Source organism: Natator depressus, chromosome 2 (genome assembly GCF_965152275.1).
Source record: "Natator depressus isolate rNatDep1 chromosome 2, rNatDep2.hap1, whole genome shotgun sequence".
In the NCBI taxonomy this organism is placed as follows: Eukaryota; Metazoa; Chordata; order Testudines; family Cheloniidae; genus Natator; species Natator depressus.
The window spans coordinates 219,045,470-219,065,185 of record NC_134235.1 but is presented as its reverse complement, the minus strand read 5'-3'; the positions used below and the strand labels follow the sequence as shown (position 1 = coordinate 219,065,185).

The 19,716-nt window shown below is 40.4% G+C and overlaps 1 protein-coding gene across 3 annotated transcripts in view; it reads left to right on the top strand.

Moving 5' to 3' along the window:
* ANKIB1 (ankyrin repeat and IBR domain containing 1) overlaps positions 1 to 19,716 on the top strand; it is a 167,111-nt gene that overhangs the window by 110,758 nt on the left and 36,637 nt on the right. For all 3 annotated transcript variants that reach the window (XM_074945934.1, XM_074945935.1, XM_074945933.1), the window contains exons 6-9: positions 7,264 to 7,472; positions 10,519 to 10,607; positions 17,027 to 17,171; positions 19,238 to 19,404. In XM_074945934.1, coding sequence (XP_074802035.1) covers positions 7,264 to 7,472; positions 10,519 to 10,607; positions 17,027 to 17,171; positions 19,238 to 19,404 — 610 coding nt within the window. The remainder of the gene's footprint in view (positions 1 to 7,263; positions 7,473 to 10,518; positions 10,608 to 17,026; positions 17,172 to 19,237; positions 19,405 to 19,716) is intronic.

The following is a 19,716-nucleotide window of genomic DNA, read 5'->3' as shown; positions in this document are numbered from 1 at the left end:
GCCCACTGCCAGTCTGGGGTCCCGGCCACCGGCCCCTCTCAGCCCACTGCTGGTCTGGGGTTCTGGCTGCCTGCCCCTTGCCAGCCGGGGTCCCGGCCGCAGGCCCCGCTCAGCCCACTGCCGGCCTAGGTGAACAGAACCCCAGGCCGGCAATGGGCTGAGCGGGCTGGCGGCATAAGATCAGCATTTTAATTTAATTTTAAATGAAGCTTCTTAAACATTTTGAAAACCTTGTTTACATATGACAATAGTTTAGTTATATAATATATAGACTTATAGCGAGAGACCTTCTAAAAACCGTTAAAATGTATTATTGGCATGCGAAACCTTAAATTAAAGTGAATAAATGAAGACTCGGCACACCACTTCTAAAAGGTTGCCGACCCCTGACTTAAACAGTTGATCCCATCTTGAAGTTCTGACCTTCATAAAAGTCCATTCCTATATTTATTTAGTCAAACCATAGTGGTTTGCTGCTAAATATGTTTGTGTGTGTGTGTGTGTGTGTAGTGAATGTGTGTGTAGTGAATGTGTAAAAACAGATCCGCTTCTTTCTGTTGTGTTCATTATAATAGGTTTAACATGGATGTGACCCAGTGAGACTGAGAGCACCAAACCAATCCAGAGTAGACAAGAGGGAATGATCAAAGCCAGAGGATAGTATTCTGAACTGAAACTTTCTGATGTATCTATTTAGAGTTCTGAAATCTAAAATTAGTCTGAGACCTCCATTCTCTTTTGGGATCAGAAAGTAATGGGAGTATAACCCTTTGTTGCTGGAAATAAATAGTAGTTCTTTAAAGTACTTTACTGACCCAGTAGTAGTACCAATGAATACAAAGTTATGCATGTTAATCCCCTTGCTAGAATTGTCTTTAGTTATTTTTTGTGGGTTTCTTGCATAGCAACTGAAAAATTTAAAATAGGGAAGTGTGATTTTAAAACAACAGAAATTGGCAGAATGTCTGACAAGTGGGTGTGTGGTACCTGAAACTTTTTTTTGTTATTTTTAGTTTTGACTAGATTTCAAGTTGATAGTGTACCTTTAATAGAAAATTATACCAAGACTAACTTTTATCATTGTGTTTAAATGATAACCTAATCACATATGGGTCACTGATATTGCATATTATTTTTTTAAATTTAGCTAATTTGCTTTGTTTCTTATATGGTATTAATATATAAGTGAAACAATATTTTGAATTTTAAGAGTACTCAGTTAAGACTGAAGATTCACAGCTGGCAAATTCTGTAACCTATTCAAACAACAAGGAGTCTGGTAGCACCTTAAAGACTAACAGATTTATTTGAGCATAAGCTTTCGTGGGTAAAAACTGACTTCAAAGAGAAACAGAACTAAAATTCATTTGCAAATTTAACACCATTAATTTTGGGCTTGAATAGGGACTGGGAGTGGCTGGCTTATTACAGAAGCAGCTTTGCCTCTCCTGGAATTGACACCTCCTCATCTATTGTTGGGAGTGGACTACATCCACCCTGATCGAATTGGCCCTGTCAACACTGGTTCTCCACTTGTGAGGTAACTCCCTTTTCTTCATGTGTCAGTATGTTTATGTCTGCATCAGTAACTTTCACTCCATGCATCTGAAGAAGTGAGATTTTCACCCACGCAAGCTTATGCTCAAATATATCTGTTAGTCTTTAAGGTGCCACCGGACTCCTTGTTGTTTTTGTGGATACAGACTAACACGGCTACCCCCTGATACTTGTAACCTATACAAACATTCTGTAGAACAAAATGATGGCAGTACTATGTGTTACACACCATGCCAGAAGTCTGAGTCTCAAAGCAATGATGTTGATGTAAACTGTGCAGACATGTCTGCCATCATCTAGAGAGCAGTAATTGAGATTTGAGAAGGAATCAGTCTGAGTTGCAAGGTCATTCTCTTGTTGTTGCCTTCTTGGTGTAGCTGTAACTTAATGCAATTGAACATTACCTAAAGAGAAGTACAGGCATAATTTGCAAGTCATGAGAAAGCAGGCTCTTTTGCCGTTAGCTTATTCATTATAAATTGGAAATTATTCAGCCAAGCATAATTAAAACTTAATAATGTGTTTGACATAAAAATAAGGACATACAATTGGTGTGATTATGTAACATAACTGAATAACTGATGAATATGTTCAGCTTTAAATTTTATTACAAAAATTAAGATATAAACCAGAAGCCACTCTGCATAAATTAGCATTGCCAGACTCTAAATATTTTCCCATGAATTTTTTTAAAAGAGACAAAATAATAATAAGACTATCTTAATTCTAACTTTCTTAATTCAAAGAACATGAGCTAAAGTATTTTTCTTATATTTAAAAATAATGCATTTTACTCACCTTTTTAGAAACTTGATGTTGAAATCTATTTACTTGACAAACTTTGATTTCCTCTGTCACACAAAAGTATGGATTTGTTAGTACAGCTTGTTCGTGAGAGCTGGGATTGGGATTTTGTTTTTTTCCCCACTAATAGAGCACAGAAGATTTATGGGAGAGGGATGGAAAACAAATTATTACATGAAAAGCAACTAGAGAAGAAAAAATTAGTAGGGGTTTTGATTTTTTTTGGCCCTAGAACTGTGACATTCTATACCTTGGGGGAGCATACTGTAAGCCCCACATTTTCATATAATCGTGATCTTAAATATAAAGCATGCCTTGGAAGGTATCAGGGGAATGGTTATGATCTGCTGAAAGTCATTTCTCTCTCCATATATGTATATCATTAATGCATATGAAGTTATGAGGATTGTGTTGTATGATTATCACTAAAACATGCTGTAAATTGGGAAATCAGCCAGATATTAGCTCCCCAGAGGCAAGAGCAAAGAAAATAAACCAACACCCAGGCAGGGTGTTAAACAACCCATCAACAACCATTGTCTAGCAAGGTAGCTACAATTCAATGACTCACCTTGTCTGGAGACTCAGCTATGCACCCAGGCATGCCTGGACTTGTGTTTTCCAAGCACATGGACTGAGGATATAAAACAGACACAATGGCCACATGCTGGGTCGGTCTTCTTCACCCAGGTACGCTGCAAGGACACTCTGAAGACTCCAACTGAGGGGACTGGCCCAGATTTCAGGAGTGAAATCTGTGTACTATAAACTGCAATATGCAGTGGGATGAGAAAAACTGCTTAGTTTAGTTGTTGTCCAGTGTAATAGGGTTGAGAGTTTAGACTGCATGCTTATATTTTATTTCTTTTGGTAACTAACTCTGACTTTTTACCTATCACTTAATATCACTTAAAATCTATCTTTTGATATGTTTTACTGTTTATCTTTACCTGTGAGTTTGCCTGAAGTGTGTGGTAAAACTGCTCAGGTTTTGCAAAGACTGGTGTATGTCCACTTCCATTGATAAAGTGGTGAACCAATTAATAAGTCTGCACTGCCCATCTTGAGCAGTGCAAGACTGTATATTCCTGGGGTACAGTGCTGGGAGCTGGGGGGGATTTGACTCAGGTGCCTTTCCCTGTGTGATTCATGAGTGGCTCGGGGAGCATTCATGCAATCTAGCTGGGTGTGGGGTCTCTACATGTGGTTGTGCTGAGTGATAACAGCACCTGGAGGCGTTGCCGGTCACTAGCACATTGTGAGAGACAGCCCAGGCTGGAGAGAGTTCAGAGAGCACAGCGGTCTCTCAGTCCCAGGCTGCGCCCCAGGGAATCCCATAACTCCAAGCTTTATATTACTATCTCTTTTTAAACTTCATTCTTGTAGGATGAAAGGTAGAGCACTCCAATTTCAAATTCAGCTCATGCTAAAATAATTGATTTCAGGGTAAAAGTAGTACAGTTCAGCTAATAACCTTATGTTACGCTGCAGCTCATGATTTACTAAAAAGAACAGTGGAATCCAGCAAGCAGGACGTCTTTGCTCCGACTACTAATTTAAAAAGGCACTACATATATCAGTATTGAGGACTTCTTATAGCTCTTAGCAATATCTCAAGTTCAATAAGTTCCTGTTTAAAAGATTATAAAGACAAGATAATGTGTAAAATGGCATAATATGTTATGCTGGTAATAAAAGTAGCAATTTTTTGTTATTGCAATCTAATAATGTTACACAGGTATCATAACCTTAAGCAGATGAAATGGAATGAATGAAATCTTTAAAATGTTGTACAGTTTGGACAAATTATGCAAACGTGTCTCCATAACATTTTCATTTATATTAAAAATCAATAAGCAAATTTCAGTGTGATTGACCTACTGATATGCAAAATGAATACTTTGATAATATCACTATTGAATAGGGCTCCTTATATTTTCTTCTTTACTTATAGTACACATGCAATTTTTATTTACAATAACCTAGGGAGTTTTATTTATGAAACATTTGCTTAGGAAAAATTGAAAATTTAGGGTTTTTCTAAAAATCAGATACTTACGGTTGACAAATAAAATGAACGTTTGTGTAATTGACAATGTTTGAAAATTTTGTTTTTTTGAGACTTAAAATTGCAGTGATATGGTAAAGTATATCAGTTCAAATTTGTCTTTCAATCTGAATCTGTCCATGTACGTGGATGCTCTTTACACTACTGGTATTTTTAGATTCAAAGTGGCACAGAAATTTGACAAACTAACATTGTTGAATGTTTTGTTTGTTTTTAGATTTGAAATAAAGTAGTTTTAAACTTTTTTAAAAAATCACCATCTTTGTTTGTAATCTTAATAACTGCTTATATATTCATTTATGCATACAATGTTGTTGCAGCAGCTGTGTTACTTCCAGGATATTAGAGAGACAAGGTAGGTGAGGTAATATTTTTATTGGACCAACTTCTGTTGGTGAGAGAGACCAGCTTTTGATGTTACACAGAGCTCTTCCTTAGGGCACATCTGAAAAAACTTGTCTCTCTCAGGCCTGGTCTACACTAGGGTAGCGGATCGATCTAAGATACGCAACTTCAGCTATGAGAATAGCGTAGCTGAAATCGACGTATCTTAGATCGACATAGAATCACTTACTTCACGTCCTCGCGGCGCGGGATCAACGGCTGCCGCTCCCCCGTCTACTCCGTTTCCGCCTCTCGCCCTGGTGGAGTTCTGGAGTCGACAGCAGAGCGATCGGGGATCGATTTATCGCGTCTACACTAGATGCAATCAATCGATCACTGTCCGATGGGTCGTGTAGACGTGGCCTCAGCAACTGAAATTGGTCCAATAAAAGATATTACTTCACCTACCTTATCTCTCTGTATACATTTGTTTTACTGTAGTTCATTCGTACCATAGAAAACTTTAACTGTGAATTTAATATTTGTACACATGAAAACATGGAAGGGTCACAGTAATATTTGATTGTAGAATTACAGAAAATCCTAGCAAGGATAAATTAATTCTTTTTCAATTCAAATAATTTTAAATTTTGTATTTAAGAAATACCACATATTCAAACTGGCTGTTGTATAGATGGCAAAAGCTTCAGCTATTTCTGGTCAAACTGAATAACTTTCATATGTGGAAGTAAAATTGTTTCAATGTAATACTTAGACAAAAGCCTTCATATTGTAAGTCCTTAAAACCAAATAATTTTAACAACAATCTCAAAAGAGATATCAACATGTCAAACTTTTTACAGCTATAACATAGGAAACTCAGACTGTTGGGGGACAATTCCCCCAATTCACAACATTAGAAAATGCAGTTTTATACAATCAGAAGTTAGTGAAAATGCTGACAACTGCTGCACACAGAACTTCCAGTTTTGTGGATGGTAGAAACTTTCATATGCTGATATTCTGCCCCTTTTTAGAAGAGGTTAGGATTAGGGGAATTACGATTATAAAAGCAAGATTGTCACTTGTCCTCTGCCCCAGTGCAGGGCAGGAAGAGAGTATAAGGCATCTCCATACTTCTTTCCTATGTGGGCTGGCGTGTCTTGACAGTCTGTGCATGGGAGACAAAAGCAGGCTCCACATTTCTCTCTCTCCCCACACACAAATGTACTGGCAAGCAGAGCTGAGCCAGCACAGAGTGGGAAAATAGTAATCTGATACAGTTATGGGCCAGTAGCAGATTATTTCCTGCCTGGAGCAAGGAGAGAAGTAGATGGGGAATTGGCACACTAACTCGCAATTCCTTCCTGAATTGCTGTTGAGCCATTGCATCTACCTACAGCTTCTTACAGAAAATTAGTAGCAATGGATGAAATCTTGGTCCCATTGGGTACATTTACACTGCAGTTAAACTCCCAAAGCTGGCCTGGGTCAGTTGACTTGGGCTTGCGGGGCTCTGGCTGCGGGATTGTAAAATTCCTGTATAACTGTTCAGGCTCTGGCTGGAACCCAACCTCTGGGACCCCATGAGAGGGCAGGATCCTAGAGTCCAGGCTCCAGCCCAAGCCCAAACGTCTACACAGCAATTTTTAGCCCCGCAGCCCGAGCCAGCTGACCCACGCCAGCCACAGCCATGCCATGGGTCTTTTATTCCAGTGTAGACATACCCTGAAGTCAACAAGAGTTTTCCCATTGACTTCAATAGGGCCAGAATTGCTCCCAGTGTGTCAGTCTACCCCAAGATGCTAACATTTGATAGCTGTAATGACTTACTTTGTAAGTGTCCATAAGTAACTTCTTATACTTCTCCATATCAGTAACTCTGATCCCATGAGTAGTCTCACTGAAGATGATGGGACTATTGTGCATGAGAGCTTGCAGGAACAGGGTCTTAATGGCTGTTCTGCATTGTTCATGCCCAAAAAATTCTTGGTGAATTCAGTGAGAGTTTTGGGTGTGCAATGAATGCAGAATCAGATATAACATGAAGAAATTATTACTCGTAATAATTACTTGTTTCATATATTTTCATAATACCTGTTGTCAACATTTGTTTTGAAAGATTTCTTCTTCCTTTGCTTTTAACTCTTCACTTGAATCAATAAAAATGTGGTTCTTAAAAAGAAAAAATAGAATGGATCTAAGCTGAATGGTCAACTTTTATCATATGAAAATGAGAATAAGTTTTCCATTTAGTTTATGGTTGACATTAATAGAAGGGAGATACTAGCAGTGGTGTTAGCTGTAAATAATGTATATTGTATGTTATCCCAAAATATATACTGTAAAATTAATGTCCATTGAGGGCTGCAGTCTCCAGTATTTCAAAAGTTATGTTCACGTCTAATTTTATTAGTAAAATATAGATCTTTTTAATGATGCAATCATAAAATGTAAACAAATCCATATCCTATAATAGTTAAATAATTTTATTTATATATTTATTGAAGACTGGGACAGGGAGAAATTACTTGAAGCATGGATGTCTAATCCAGAGAACTGCTGCCAACGTTCAGGTGTTCAAATGCCAACGCCACCTCCAAGTGGGTATAATGCCTGGGACACACTCCCTTCTCCACGAACTCCCCGCACCACTCGCTCTTCTGTGACCTCCCCTGATGAAATCAGTCTGTCACCGGGAGACATTGAGACAATTCTGGTATGATTTATTCTTAAGAAAGATTCCCTGCATATTACTTTGTGAATAGTTAGAGGCACAAAGTAATGTATTAAATATTATTAAAAAGTTGTTCTGGTATATAATGCTTTGCAACTTGTGAGAAAATCTTCCATAATCATTGTGCAGTTGGTTTTTAAAGTATGTTTTTAGTGCCTTACAAATAGGACTGAAATTAATTGGGAAATTGAACTGACTTCCCCCTCCTGTTTCTCCCCCCCCTTCCCTTCCCCACCCCCCCAACTTAGTGCGAGAGAACTATTTTGTCATTTACCTTTGCAAAATAACCTTGGAAAGGACATGAGAGTTTTTTCTTTCTTTCTTAAATGTAAGCAAACACTGAAGTGTGTGTAGAATCATAGAAATGTAGAGTTGGAAAGGAGCACAAGAGGTTGCCTGGTCCAGCCCCTTGTGCTGATTCATTTTAACAATTGGCTTTATAATGACACACATTGAGCATGTGGCTGGAACAAGGGACACTGTTTTCAGCTTGACTGCCACCATTATATTCTGATTTAACAAGATAGGATCATACCAAGTGTGTGTAGCTCAGCATTTCTTTGGAGACTTTTTATCTAGATGTTCAATTCCATGGTATCCATTTCCTTGAACATACTTAAATGCTTTGAATCTTCCCTTTTTATATTTTTTGTTAGGAAACAAAGTTTTCTTTGTTTGTATTTTAAATGTCAGCCTACGACTGTACTGTAAGATTATAAATAATTTTGCTGTGTGCAGGCTGCTTTAAGCAGTTTACAAGGCTATCACAAATTTAAAATATGAAAGCATCTTTCATTAAAATCAGTAATGCTCTTTTGGAAGACAGAACTCTCTTTTTAGTAATCCACAGTTGTAACTTTATTAAATTTGTGCTCAGTGACCTATTTTTCTAGGAGATGCATAGTTTTGTAATTGGGTTATCCATGGACAACATATCAAAGTAAAACTTTGCATTCAGTATACAGACAACCCTTACTTCTTTAATTTTAAAATACTACAAAAAAGGTATATGGCATTATAGTTTATCCTTTGTTATATCTGCTGTAGAAGTGACAAATGTATGTACTTTTCTTAGTATTGGGGCTTATGATGGGAATGCAGGATCTGGATTTAAATTGTGTGTGTGTGTGTGTGTGTGTGTGTGTGTGTATATATATATATATATACACACACACATTTAGATTATATATAGCTAGTTTACTGCCTGTTTTACAGTCTTCAATTGTTAAAGTGGATCTTTTAGGAAACTAAAGAAACAAGTACGATTGTTGTTAGAATTTCAGATTTTACATAGAGATTTTTTCTATTAAGATGTTTCTCACTTAAAATGGTCATCTATGCACAAAAAGACAAATCCTGGGCCTCATTAACATCCTTTTGTGAGACAAACACAAAAATTGATAAGCCTAGGGCCGGACACAGCGGCTGCTTCCGAGAGCAGCGCGGAGCCAGGGCAGGCACAGAGCCTGCCTTAGCCCTGCTGCACCGCCAACCGGGAGTCGCCTGAGGTAAGCACCGCCCGGCCAAAGCCTGCACGCCGAACCACTTGCCCCAGTCAGAACCCCCTCCAGTACCCTAACTTTCTCCCAGACCCTGCACCTGCACCCCTGCCCCAGTCCTGAGCCCCCTCCCACACCCAAACTCCCTCCCAGAGCCCACACCCCGAACCCTCTCCTGCACCCCAGCCCGGAGCCAGCACCTCCTCGCTCATCCTAACCCCCTTTCCCAACCCAGTGAAAGTGAGTGAGGGTGGGGGAGAGCAAGCGATGGATAGAGGGGGGCTGGAGTGAGTGGAGATGGGGACTCAGGGAAGGGGCGGGGCAGGGGGCAGGGCATGGGTGTTTGGTTGTATTCAATTAGAAAGTTGGCAACCCTGGCCAGAGCCCCGTAGACTGTTTGCTCGACGCTAACCCTTGGTCGGAGCCCCCTAGCTGTTTGCTGGGTGCTTACCCCTGCTTTAGGGCTGGAACCCAAGACTGTGTTTGGTACCCTGCCCCATCTGAAGGCCAGGGTACTGAGACTATACCTGACTATACCCTGCCTGATGGTTGGGCTTTAGACTGTTTGGTGCACCGCCCTGCCTGAGGGCTTGAGCCCCTGAACCACTCATTGCTCTACCCTGCTGGAGGGATCGAACACTGAGACTGCTACTTCCCCATTATCTTAGACTGTCCTTACAGGGGCCTGACAGCAAAGAGACCTGGCCTCCCTCTGAGATTGACAGCGAGGGAGGGCCACACACGTCGAGAGGGTGCATTCAGTCACCTACATATCTCCTTATGTGTTTGCAGGATCAAGGTCTTAACTTTCAATATTCTGTTTTTTTCTGATAGCAGTTTTTATAAAATTCAAATAAGATATCCTACCACTAACAACATGGAAGGAAGGAGCCTTTATAATTTAGCTCAATATACGTTTTGAACTAAAGACGCAAAGTACAAATTTTCAAATCAATTTACAAACCTCAACCTGATTTTTTTTTTCAATCAGGTGATTAAAATCATAACTTTAATTCAGTTGTTTAAATTGCTCCACGCTGCCTTGGGCCTGATTCTTTGCGGGGCAGAATACCTCCTGTGACATACGACTGACCTTGTCTACCAAGTCCTGCTCCTGCTGTTGAAGTCAGTGGCAAAACTCTCATTGACTTTACTGGTGCAGGATATGGCCACTGTCGTCTTTATTGGGAGCTAAGAGTGCTCAACATCTTAAAGGCTGGAGGTGGCGGAGATCCCAGAAGGCAATCCAAAAATTTGTTGCACAGGTTCCTAAAATATTTACTAAATGTTTGTGGAGAGGTGTGTGGAGATGAAGACATGCACCTTTCCATTTTCAATTTTTTTGAACATAAAGCAACACTTTCTCCTTGATACATTCATAAAAGATTTTTCCCTACTTTGTACATGGCCTGTTTTCTTACAGTAGTTTGGTTTTATATTTTTATTATGTAATTCTCCTGAGTTCTGCACATGGCACACAGGAGTGTTTTTTTCTTTCCTTCATCTGTATTTTTTTTCTTTATCTACAGTGTGACATTTGTATGTGTAATATTTCTGTATTTGAAGACCCAGTGGATATGCCCTGTGGACATGAATTTTGCAGATCGTGCTGGGAGGCGTGAGTATATGCATTTAGCATTTTTTTTAAAATGATTAGACTTTCAATTTTAAAGAGGGGGGAAATCACAACCAATACATAGCCATTGTCAAATGTTGAGATGTAGCTGTCCTGAACCATACGGAATACTTTCATAGGTATTGTTCTTAATGGCCATTAACTGACTTATGGGTACATAGCGATGGCTTTGGCCCTGGTACAAGCTTAAGTTCATTGCCAAATAGGGATGGATTTAAGCATGTCATTTAGTGCTTTGCTGAGTTGGGGCCTAACTGTCTGAGAACTGGTGTACACTTAAAAGTTTTACCAGTATAACTATTTTGGTTAGGAGTGTGACTTTTACTGAAATAGACTAGTAAAAGCCCAAGTGTGGATGCAGCGATAGTGGTATAAAGATGACCTTATACCACTATCACTGCATCCACAGTAGGGAGGGTTGTACTGCTTTAATTATACTGTTAAATTTAAAGTAATGCAGTGTAGTCTAGTGTAGAGAGAGCCTAATTCCAGCGCATCCATTATTGTGGTATTTTGTAAGAGCATTAAGCTCATTACAACCTTAAATGCGAGTTACTATTTAAAACGTGGATTTTAGAGCATGTAGAAAAAATAATTCATGTTCCTATTGTATTGTAAATTGGTGTGCTGTATCAAGGTCTGGTTAGGGCTAGTGCTGCAAATCTGGAGTTATTTGATCAAGGGGTTTTTGGGATACAGTGTCATCTACCCCCCACCCCCAAAGACCTTGTCAGTAAAATTGTTGAGTTCTTATTTCTTTTTCTCTTCTTTGCATACACATGGCTAAAATATGTTGTTTATTGACCCCAAACTAATATCACTGATCAGTTACAGCTCAGCTAATGTCAGGCATCCACTATCACTTTGGGGAAGCAATATATTTAAAGATAGTAAGGGTTATCATTAGTTCTACAAACTGCCTTTGACTTGGGTGATACAGTACATACAGTAATTTGCACATGTATGCAGGTCATATGCTCTGTGGTGAGGCATAGCTGACATCAGGTCACTGGGTAGCTCTCACAACATGCTGTAGCTGTTGAACCCAAACAACGCCTGAGAGTTCAAGTACTGAGTTCAAGTCCTACCCTCAGCAGACTTCTGAGATTAATCTCTGCCTGCGTTCTGTTTGTGGTTAGGAGCTGCAAAGGGGGTCCTTATGGAAGTTTGGCCCTAAGGGCAGAGCTTTCTGTTTAAGAGCTGATAATTCAAATTGCTTCAAAATTGCATGCATATTTTGACTGTTTTGAAAAATTCTGTACCTCATCAAGGCCAGGATAGTGTTAGTGGTGCAAGTCTGGTTTCATTTGGGCAAGGGGTTTCATCATATACAGCCCATCCAAAAGTTCTATACAAAACCAGTGTTAGTTCTGGTTATAGAGAGTTTGCATCTGTTCAAGCTTCCTCAGGAACTCCTTTGTGAGGGACAATCACTGAGCAATGATAGTTACGTGGTGTCTTGAGGAAACAAGCACTGCACCTTGACCATGGACCATCAGTTTGTTTGCTCTCCTAGGGAGACTTTTGTGTGCTGTGCACACTTAGTGTAACCAACTTGCCATTTGCTTGGTGTTCATGGCTCAGCGGGGCTCCTTTTGGAAGTGTGAGTGGTATGTGCAATTTTGAAGACAGTCAGCACCCCACAGGTCTCCCTCAATGCCATGTACCCAAATCCCACTCTAGGACAGTTAGGCAGGCAAAACTGTGTCCAGGATATGAAGCCCAGCATGATGTTTAGGTCAATTGATGGGAGAGACTAGATGTCACATGGAAAATGGTATCAGAGAGGTTGGCACAAGAGTCTCACCCAGGATGGATCAGTTCTGAGCTGGGAGGGGGTCATTGAGCTCCTTTAAAGTACTCCTAGGCGTGGCAGACAAGATCTATACTGGGAGCTGGGAACAGGCATGTTCTGTGCATGCCCGAGGCACATGTAGCTGAGATTGGCAGGAAAGAACTCCCAAAAAGTTGAATGAGGAAGTTCACACATCTCAGACCTACTGTTGAATGCTCTGTTCATCTCCAGGAGGTCTCCTCATTCATTTTAGACATCCTTTTAAGATGAATGGGCCACTTCACACTTCTGTGAGCCTCCAGTGCTGCAGACAGGTGTGCAGAGCTCCTTTCCACTATGCTAGGGATTTTGGGACTCTCCTCCTCTCCCCGTTGCTGCTCCCAGCTGGAAGAAGTGTTCCTAGCAGCCCTTTCACCAGCACTTTGCCTCCTTCCGTGGTCCCTCCAGCCCTACTGGTGTTACCTGGGATTCTTTCAACCCAAAGTTCTTGGTATCTTTACTCTGTGGAAGGTGGTGTCAGGAAATAAATCAAGGGAGGCACGTTGTTCAACTGATAGATGGCTGGCACAAACAGGACAACACAAGAGTGCTCTCATTTAAAGCTAACCTTTACTTAGTCTCAAGCACTTGCACACACCTGCAACAGGTTAGTAAAACACCCCCAACTCTCAATAATTACCGAAGTAGGGTGTGGCTCTCAAGTGGCACAATGTCAGTCTTCTGATGGCCAATCTTTCGTCTGCCGGTGGAGACCACAAGATGTGTCTAGAGGGAGAGTTCCTGAAGAGTCCAACTACCCCAAAATTTCTTCCCCTATTTATTCATTAGTATTACAATAACACGTCACTCAAAGAAAACTTGTTGACCAGCAATTTCAAAGGTTAAGCAAGAGGTTTCCTTCTGATCATCAATTAGCCAGATGTTGTTTTCAGAATTTGCATGCCTTTAGGCCCTGACAGACACATCCCTGAGGGCACATATAGACAAGCTTCCTGTTTTTCCTAAAATATGCATCTCGCCCATTTCAACAGCGATCTCATCAGGAAGGACACAGGGTCAAGCTGCCCTTTTTGTGGCACCCATTTATCTTTGTCCAAACGATTCCGTCTGGGATATCACCTTTTGGTTGCCACTGACTGAGCCTTGTGGTGCACTGTGATGTGTGTTAACAAGCTGCATAAAAGCTTCATGGCAGTTTGCAAATCCCAGTGCCGGTGTAGAGTTTTAATGGGCACTGAGAATTTGCTACTCCTGGGGGGATTCTCCACCACTGCGCAATGCAGAATTTGAGCAGAATTTGCTTTTTTCTTGCAGAAATGGGCTGCAGAGCTGCAGGCCACCACTAGGGGCTGCTGGACCCAGCAAACCCCAGCATGCCAACTCGAAAATAAAAAACACTGCCACAGGGAGAGGGAGGGCGAATTAGTTGGAGGATTCCCAGCTGCTGCAGTTCCTGGCATTACCTGAAGGAAAGAGGCAGCATGCAGGGAACATCACACAAGTCCAGGACCCAGTTTCTCCCTCTGGATCCCTGGGCTCTGGAGGGTAGGGGGAGTGACTGTCTGTGCTTGGGGGGCCTGCATCTGGGCTCTGGGGGAGGAGGAGGTGTGGGTGTCTGGGCAGGGGGCACCCCGGGGCTGGGCTCTGAGGAGAGGGCTTGTGGGTGTCTGGCCCCTTAGCTGGGCTCTCGGGGGGCAGAGAAACAGGAACTGGGTTGTCATAGGGGTTTCCTTAACTCTCTACTCCAGGGGGAATTTTTTGTGTGTGTATGTATTGTTACAGACATAGTTGCTAAGCAGTATTTGGAAATTACCAAAGTAATTGAAACTGGTGTGATTATATAGTATTATTTTGACATATAAAATATGCAGAATTTTGCAGAATTTTTATTTTTTTTGGAGCAGAATTCCCCCAGGAGTAATCTGCAAGAGAGTGTTAGAATGGAGTGAAAACAAAAGGAGGACTTGTGGCACCTTAGAGACTAACAAATTTATTTGAGCATAAGCTTTTGTGAGCTACAGCTCACTTCATCGGATGCATTCAGTGGAAAATTCAGTGGGGAGATTTATATACATAGAGAACATGAAACAATGGGTGTTACCATACACACTGTAACGAGAGTGATCAGGTAAGGTGAGCTATTACCAGCAGGAGAGTGAGGGGGGTGGGTGGGAGGGAACCTTTTGTAGTGATAATCAAGGTGGGCCATTTCCAGCAGTTGACAAGAACGTCTGCGGAACAGCGGGGGGGAGAATAAACATGGGGAAATAGTTTTACTCTTTGTAATGACCTATCCACTCCCAGTCTTTATTCAAGCCTAAATTAATTGTATCCAGTTTGCAAATTAATTCCAATTCAGCAGTCTCTCGTTGGAGTCTGTTTTTGAAGTTTTTTTGTTGAAGAATTGCCACTTTTAGGTCTGTAATCGAGTGACCAAAGAGATTGAAGTGTTCTCCAACTGGATTTTGAATGTTATAATTCTTGACGTCTGATTTGTGTCCATTTATTCTTTTACATAGAGACTGTCCAGTTTGGCCAATGTACATGGCAGAGGGGCATTGCTGGCACATGATGGCATATATCACATTGGTAGATGTGCAGGTGAACGAGCCTCTGATAGTGTGGCTGATGTGATTAGGCCCTATGATGGGTGTCTCCTGAATAGATAGGTGGACACAGTTGGCAATGGGCTTTGTTGCAAGGATAGGTTCCTGGATTAGTGGTTCTGTTGCCTGGTGTGTGGTTGCTGGTGAGTATTTGCTTCAGGTTGTGGGGCTGTCTGTAAGCAAGGACTTGCCTGTCTCCCAAGATCTGTGAGAGTGATGGGTCGTCCTTCAGGATAGGTTGTAGATCCTTGATGATGCGCTGGAGAGGTTTTAGTTGGGGGCTGAAGGTGATGGCTAGTGGCGTTCTGTTTTTTTTTTTTTTTTTTTTTTTTTTTTTTTGGGCCTGTCCTGTAGTAGGTAATTTCTGGGTACTCTTCTGGCTCTGTCAATCTGTGAATGGAATGAATTGCACTTATAGTTCCAAAAAAAAAAGGAGGACTTGTGGCACCTTAGAGACTAACAAATTTATTTCAGCATAAGCTTTCGTGAGCTACAGCTCACTTCATCGGATGCATTCAGTGGAAATAGTTCCCTATCTCCTTGACATAACCATTGGCATGTTAGCTTCTGGGAGGTGACAGTGGCAGTCTAACAGCCCTGAACTTCATGCATTCTTAGGTTTTAGAGCCAAAAGGGGCTATTGTCAGAACTCCTGCATAACACAATCCAGAAAATAGGAATCCTGGATCCCTTTAGCTGCAGGTGCCAGACATTGCACTGTCATCTAAGGAGATCTGGAAGTTGGTGTATCTAACCTCGGATTAAAACAGTTACATCTAACACAGTGGTCAGTGCACATACACAAAAAAGCATGTCCAGCAAAATTCCATATCATCATAACTCAGAAAATGACAGATTTTGTTAGAGATACATCTTGTTTGGTTTGTTAGAACTGTGGGGGGGCTGTGCTGCAGAATGCATTACCAGAACACACCATTCCTTGGTTTTCAAAGGTTTACGTTCAGCTACCCTCCATGTTGTAGAAGAGTACAAGGAAGTGCTAGGCAACCTTAACTCTGTTAATGATGTTTTTTGCCAATGAATTTTGGTATTTTTCAGAACAATATTGTTATGGTGCATGAAAAAAATAGGAAGAAAGCTTTAAAAAAAGGAAAACATAATAGTAGAAAAAAGATACTCTTGATATGTTTTGTGAGGCCTGGTCTACACTTAAAACATATACAGGCATAGCTATGTTAGTTGGTGTGAAAAAAACACACCTAGCCTACATAGCTGTGCCAACAAAACCTCCAGCATAGATGCAGTAATGCCATAAGAAGAGTGCTTCTGTTGACGTAGCGAACATCGTTCTGCTGGCATATGCTGCATCTACACTAGGAGGCTCTGCTGGCATAGCTATGCTGTCAGAGGATCTGTAGTATAAACATAGCCTAAGTTACAATAGGCTTAAATAATCTTTAAGTTTGACTATCTTTTTATGATCTCACAAGAAGAGTCTTCTTTCAAGTACTAGTTAATAGCTGATGGGAACAGGTAGCCATTCCAAACTTGATTTAGTCTAGCTAACTATTAATTTGTTTAGATCAAGCGCTTACGTGTTTCAAACCGTATTTTGACAAGAACAAGGATTACTATTTATTGTAAAAACTAATTACTTGTCAGACTAATTAGTGCATACATTAAGTACTGCTATATACAACTTTTGGGGACTTAATGAAGAAATTTTTCTCACTTTTATTAAATATTGTACAGAGGGCTCTTGCCAATGGGAGACAGGTATAAACCACACATACATACATTCAAGTACTTTCTTCAGTTGCTCACTTGTGGACTCTTCATTTTTTTTTCACCAAATGCCTCCTCAAATCTGAGGTACTTGTTGAGTGTAATCCAAGGGATGATTCATATTTCTTGTTTTAAAAAGAGATGTAAATGAAAGTGTATATTTTATTAAGTTAGTATAAAGACAATGAATTTTCATCAGTTTCTTGACTATTTATTTTTTTATTATCAAATTCTGACTGACACAATTCTGGCAGGTTTTTGAATCTGAAAATTCAGGAGGGTGAGGCTCACAACATTTTTTGCCCAGCATATGATTGCTTCCAGCTTGTTCCTGTAGAGATCATAGAAAGCGTGGTTTCCAGGGAGATGGACAAAAGATACCTACTGTTTGACATTAAGGTAAACTGTCAAGCTGTTCCTGTGTGACTAGAACAGGGGTGGCCAACCTGTGGCTCCGGAGCCACATGCGGCTCTTCAGAAGTTAATATACAGCTCCTTATATAGGCACCGACTCCGGGGCTGGAGCTACAGGCGCCAGCTTTCCAATGTGCCAGGGGGTGATCACTGCTCAATCCCTGGCTCTGCCACAGGCCCTGCCCCCACTCCACCCCTTCCCGCCCCCTCCCCTGAGCCTGCCTGTGCCCTCACTCATCCCCCCCTCCTCCCCAGAGCCTCCTGCATGCCAGGAAACAGCTGATCGGGAGGGAGTGGAAGGCGCTGATTGGCAGGGCTGCTGGTGGGTGGGAGACACTGGGAGTGGGTGGGGGAAGCTGCTGGGGGGCTGCTGACATATTACTGTGGCTCTTCAGCAATGTACATTGGTAAATTCTGGCTCCTTCTAAGGCTCAGGTTGGCCACTCCTGGACTAGTGTGTGTCTGACTTTCTTATTCCAATTACAATGCAACTTCTGTGTGAAATATGACTGCACCTTTTCTAAGTAGAGTTTAATAAATTAATACTGTAGATCTGAACTGTATATAATTTACATATGGTAATGAAGTAGTTGGCATGCTGTTGAGGACATTTTAAAAAAGGAATAATTATATTTCTTCCTCAAGCACAGAAACTACACTTCTGTGCTGGGCAATTTAATAATCTTTCTCAGTACTTGTAAAATTGGTTGATGAAATTAATGTCCAGAAAAGGCAACACATAGATTTTAAACTGCCAAGAATATTTTGTTGGCACATCATAAAAAATGAGTTTCTGTAAGAATATTTTGATAATGAGTTACGGTACTCTTTCCATTCAGAGTTTCTGGGAAATGTTTACTGTACCTGAGTACAGTACCTGCTATTCACATCACTAGAGTTTTGCTCGAGCCCATACTTTCAGAAGATTCCTATATAACCCAGATAGGAAAAGAAGTTGGAAAATCTTGATTTGGTTCATGCTTGATTTTATTTTCTCCATTGCTGCAGAATGCATCTTTAAGAAATAATCTTTTAATTAACTTTGCAGGTTATTGGCCTGTAGTGTAGATCCTTGAAATAGCTTGTTAAATTATTCCCTGGGTGGAGAGGGGAGAGACATGTTTAGTACAAGGACTGACTTAGATCCGTTACAAGTCACTTTGGCATGAGGTCATAAAATTTTATACATCAAAGTGGGGATCTGATACCCAGATTTGATCCAGTGTCCTCCATTGCCTCACCTTCAGAGTGACATGCAAGTCAGCACAGTTTTGAAGGGGAGCAGCCAGGGGTTCCTTTTCTTCCACATAATTTATTTTAGATAATTAATAAAAGGGAAAACATTCTACACTGACAGGAAAAAATTGAGGCAAATTTCTGAGTTACTTTATTTTGGTTCTTAAAAGTTTATTGCAGTTAATTATATTGAGATTGGTGATAGAGAGCATAGGTTTTATTTCTTAATCTGCAGTACAGTTATGCACTGTAAAATTTTAAAGTTTATGTATTAAATACATTTGTAATAATAATGGATTATTTGCAGTAAGACTTGTCTACATGGCAAATTATTCCAGAATAGCAATTCCAGATTAACTCGATGGGTGAACACTCTTAAATTTGGAATAAGGTACTCTTATTCCAGAATAAGTGTGTCCATATGTTGAGATAATCGGGAACAGGTAATCCATTTTAAATTTACACGCTGTCTTTTTCTGAGTTAACTTTCATGTGTGGCCAAACCCAAATCTTTTCACAAAAGAAGAGACTTGTACACATTAAGCATTTTGCATGAGGTGTAGATGTTCAGGTCTTGGTGTGAATCTTAAGTGTTGCTATAGGGAAGAAATACAATTTTTGAGCTAGTGATTAAATAATTCTCTTTTTATAACTATTTTTAAAATACCATACCGGTTTAATTACAAGACTATCTTATGCTCTTTGGCTTTGCTCCTTCAGAGGCAGATTGTGATCAAAGGTTACAGTTCATATCAGTGATGAGGATCTATTTCCAAATGTTAAGTAATTTTCTTCTCCTTTTTTCTTCTTTTCAGGCCTTTGTTGAAAATAATCCTGCTATTAAATGGTGTCCTATACGAGCCTGTGAAAGAGCAGTCAGGCTAACAAGACAAGGGTCAAATACAACAGGTTCAGACACACTTAACTTCCCATTGCTAAGAGCCCCTGCTGTGGATTGTGGAAAAGGGCATCTCTTCTGCTGGTTTGTATTAGAAATTTGTATATAACTATGTAAAACTATCACAGCTGCTGCCAATCTAAAGGTCAAGAGACATCTCCAGCCGACTGCCATGCTGCAGAAGCCTACTGGAAACTCTGTAGGTGTTGTTACAGCAAATTATTGATGTATAGTTTGACATGAATATATTTTCATACATACATAGGCTGAATATTAATGTGTGTAGAGTGTGGGCCAAATTATCCATTCCTGCTTTTCTGCACTAGGCATGACACCAAAAGTAAGAAGGATTCCACTTACCAAAACCTTTTTTTGAACTTTGGAACTCAAAAATTC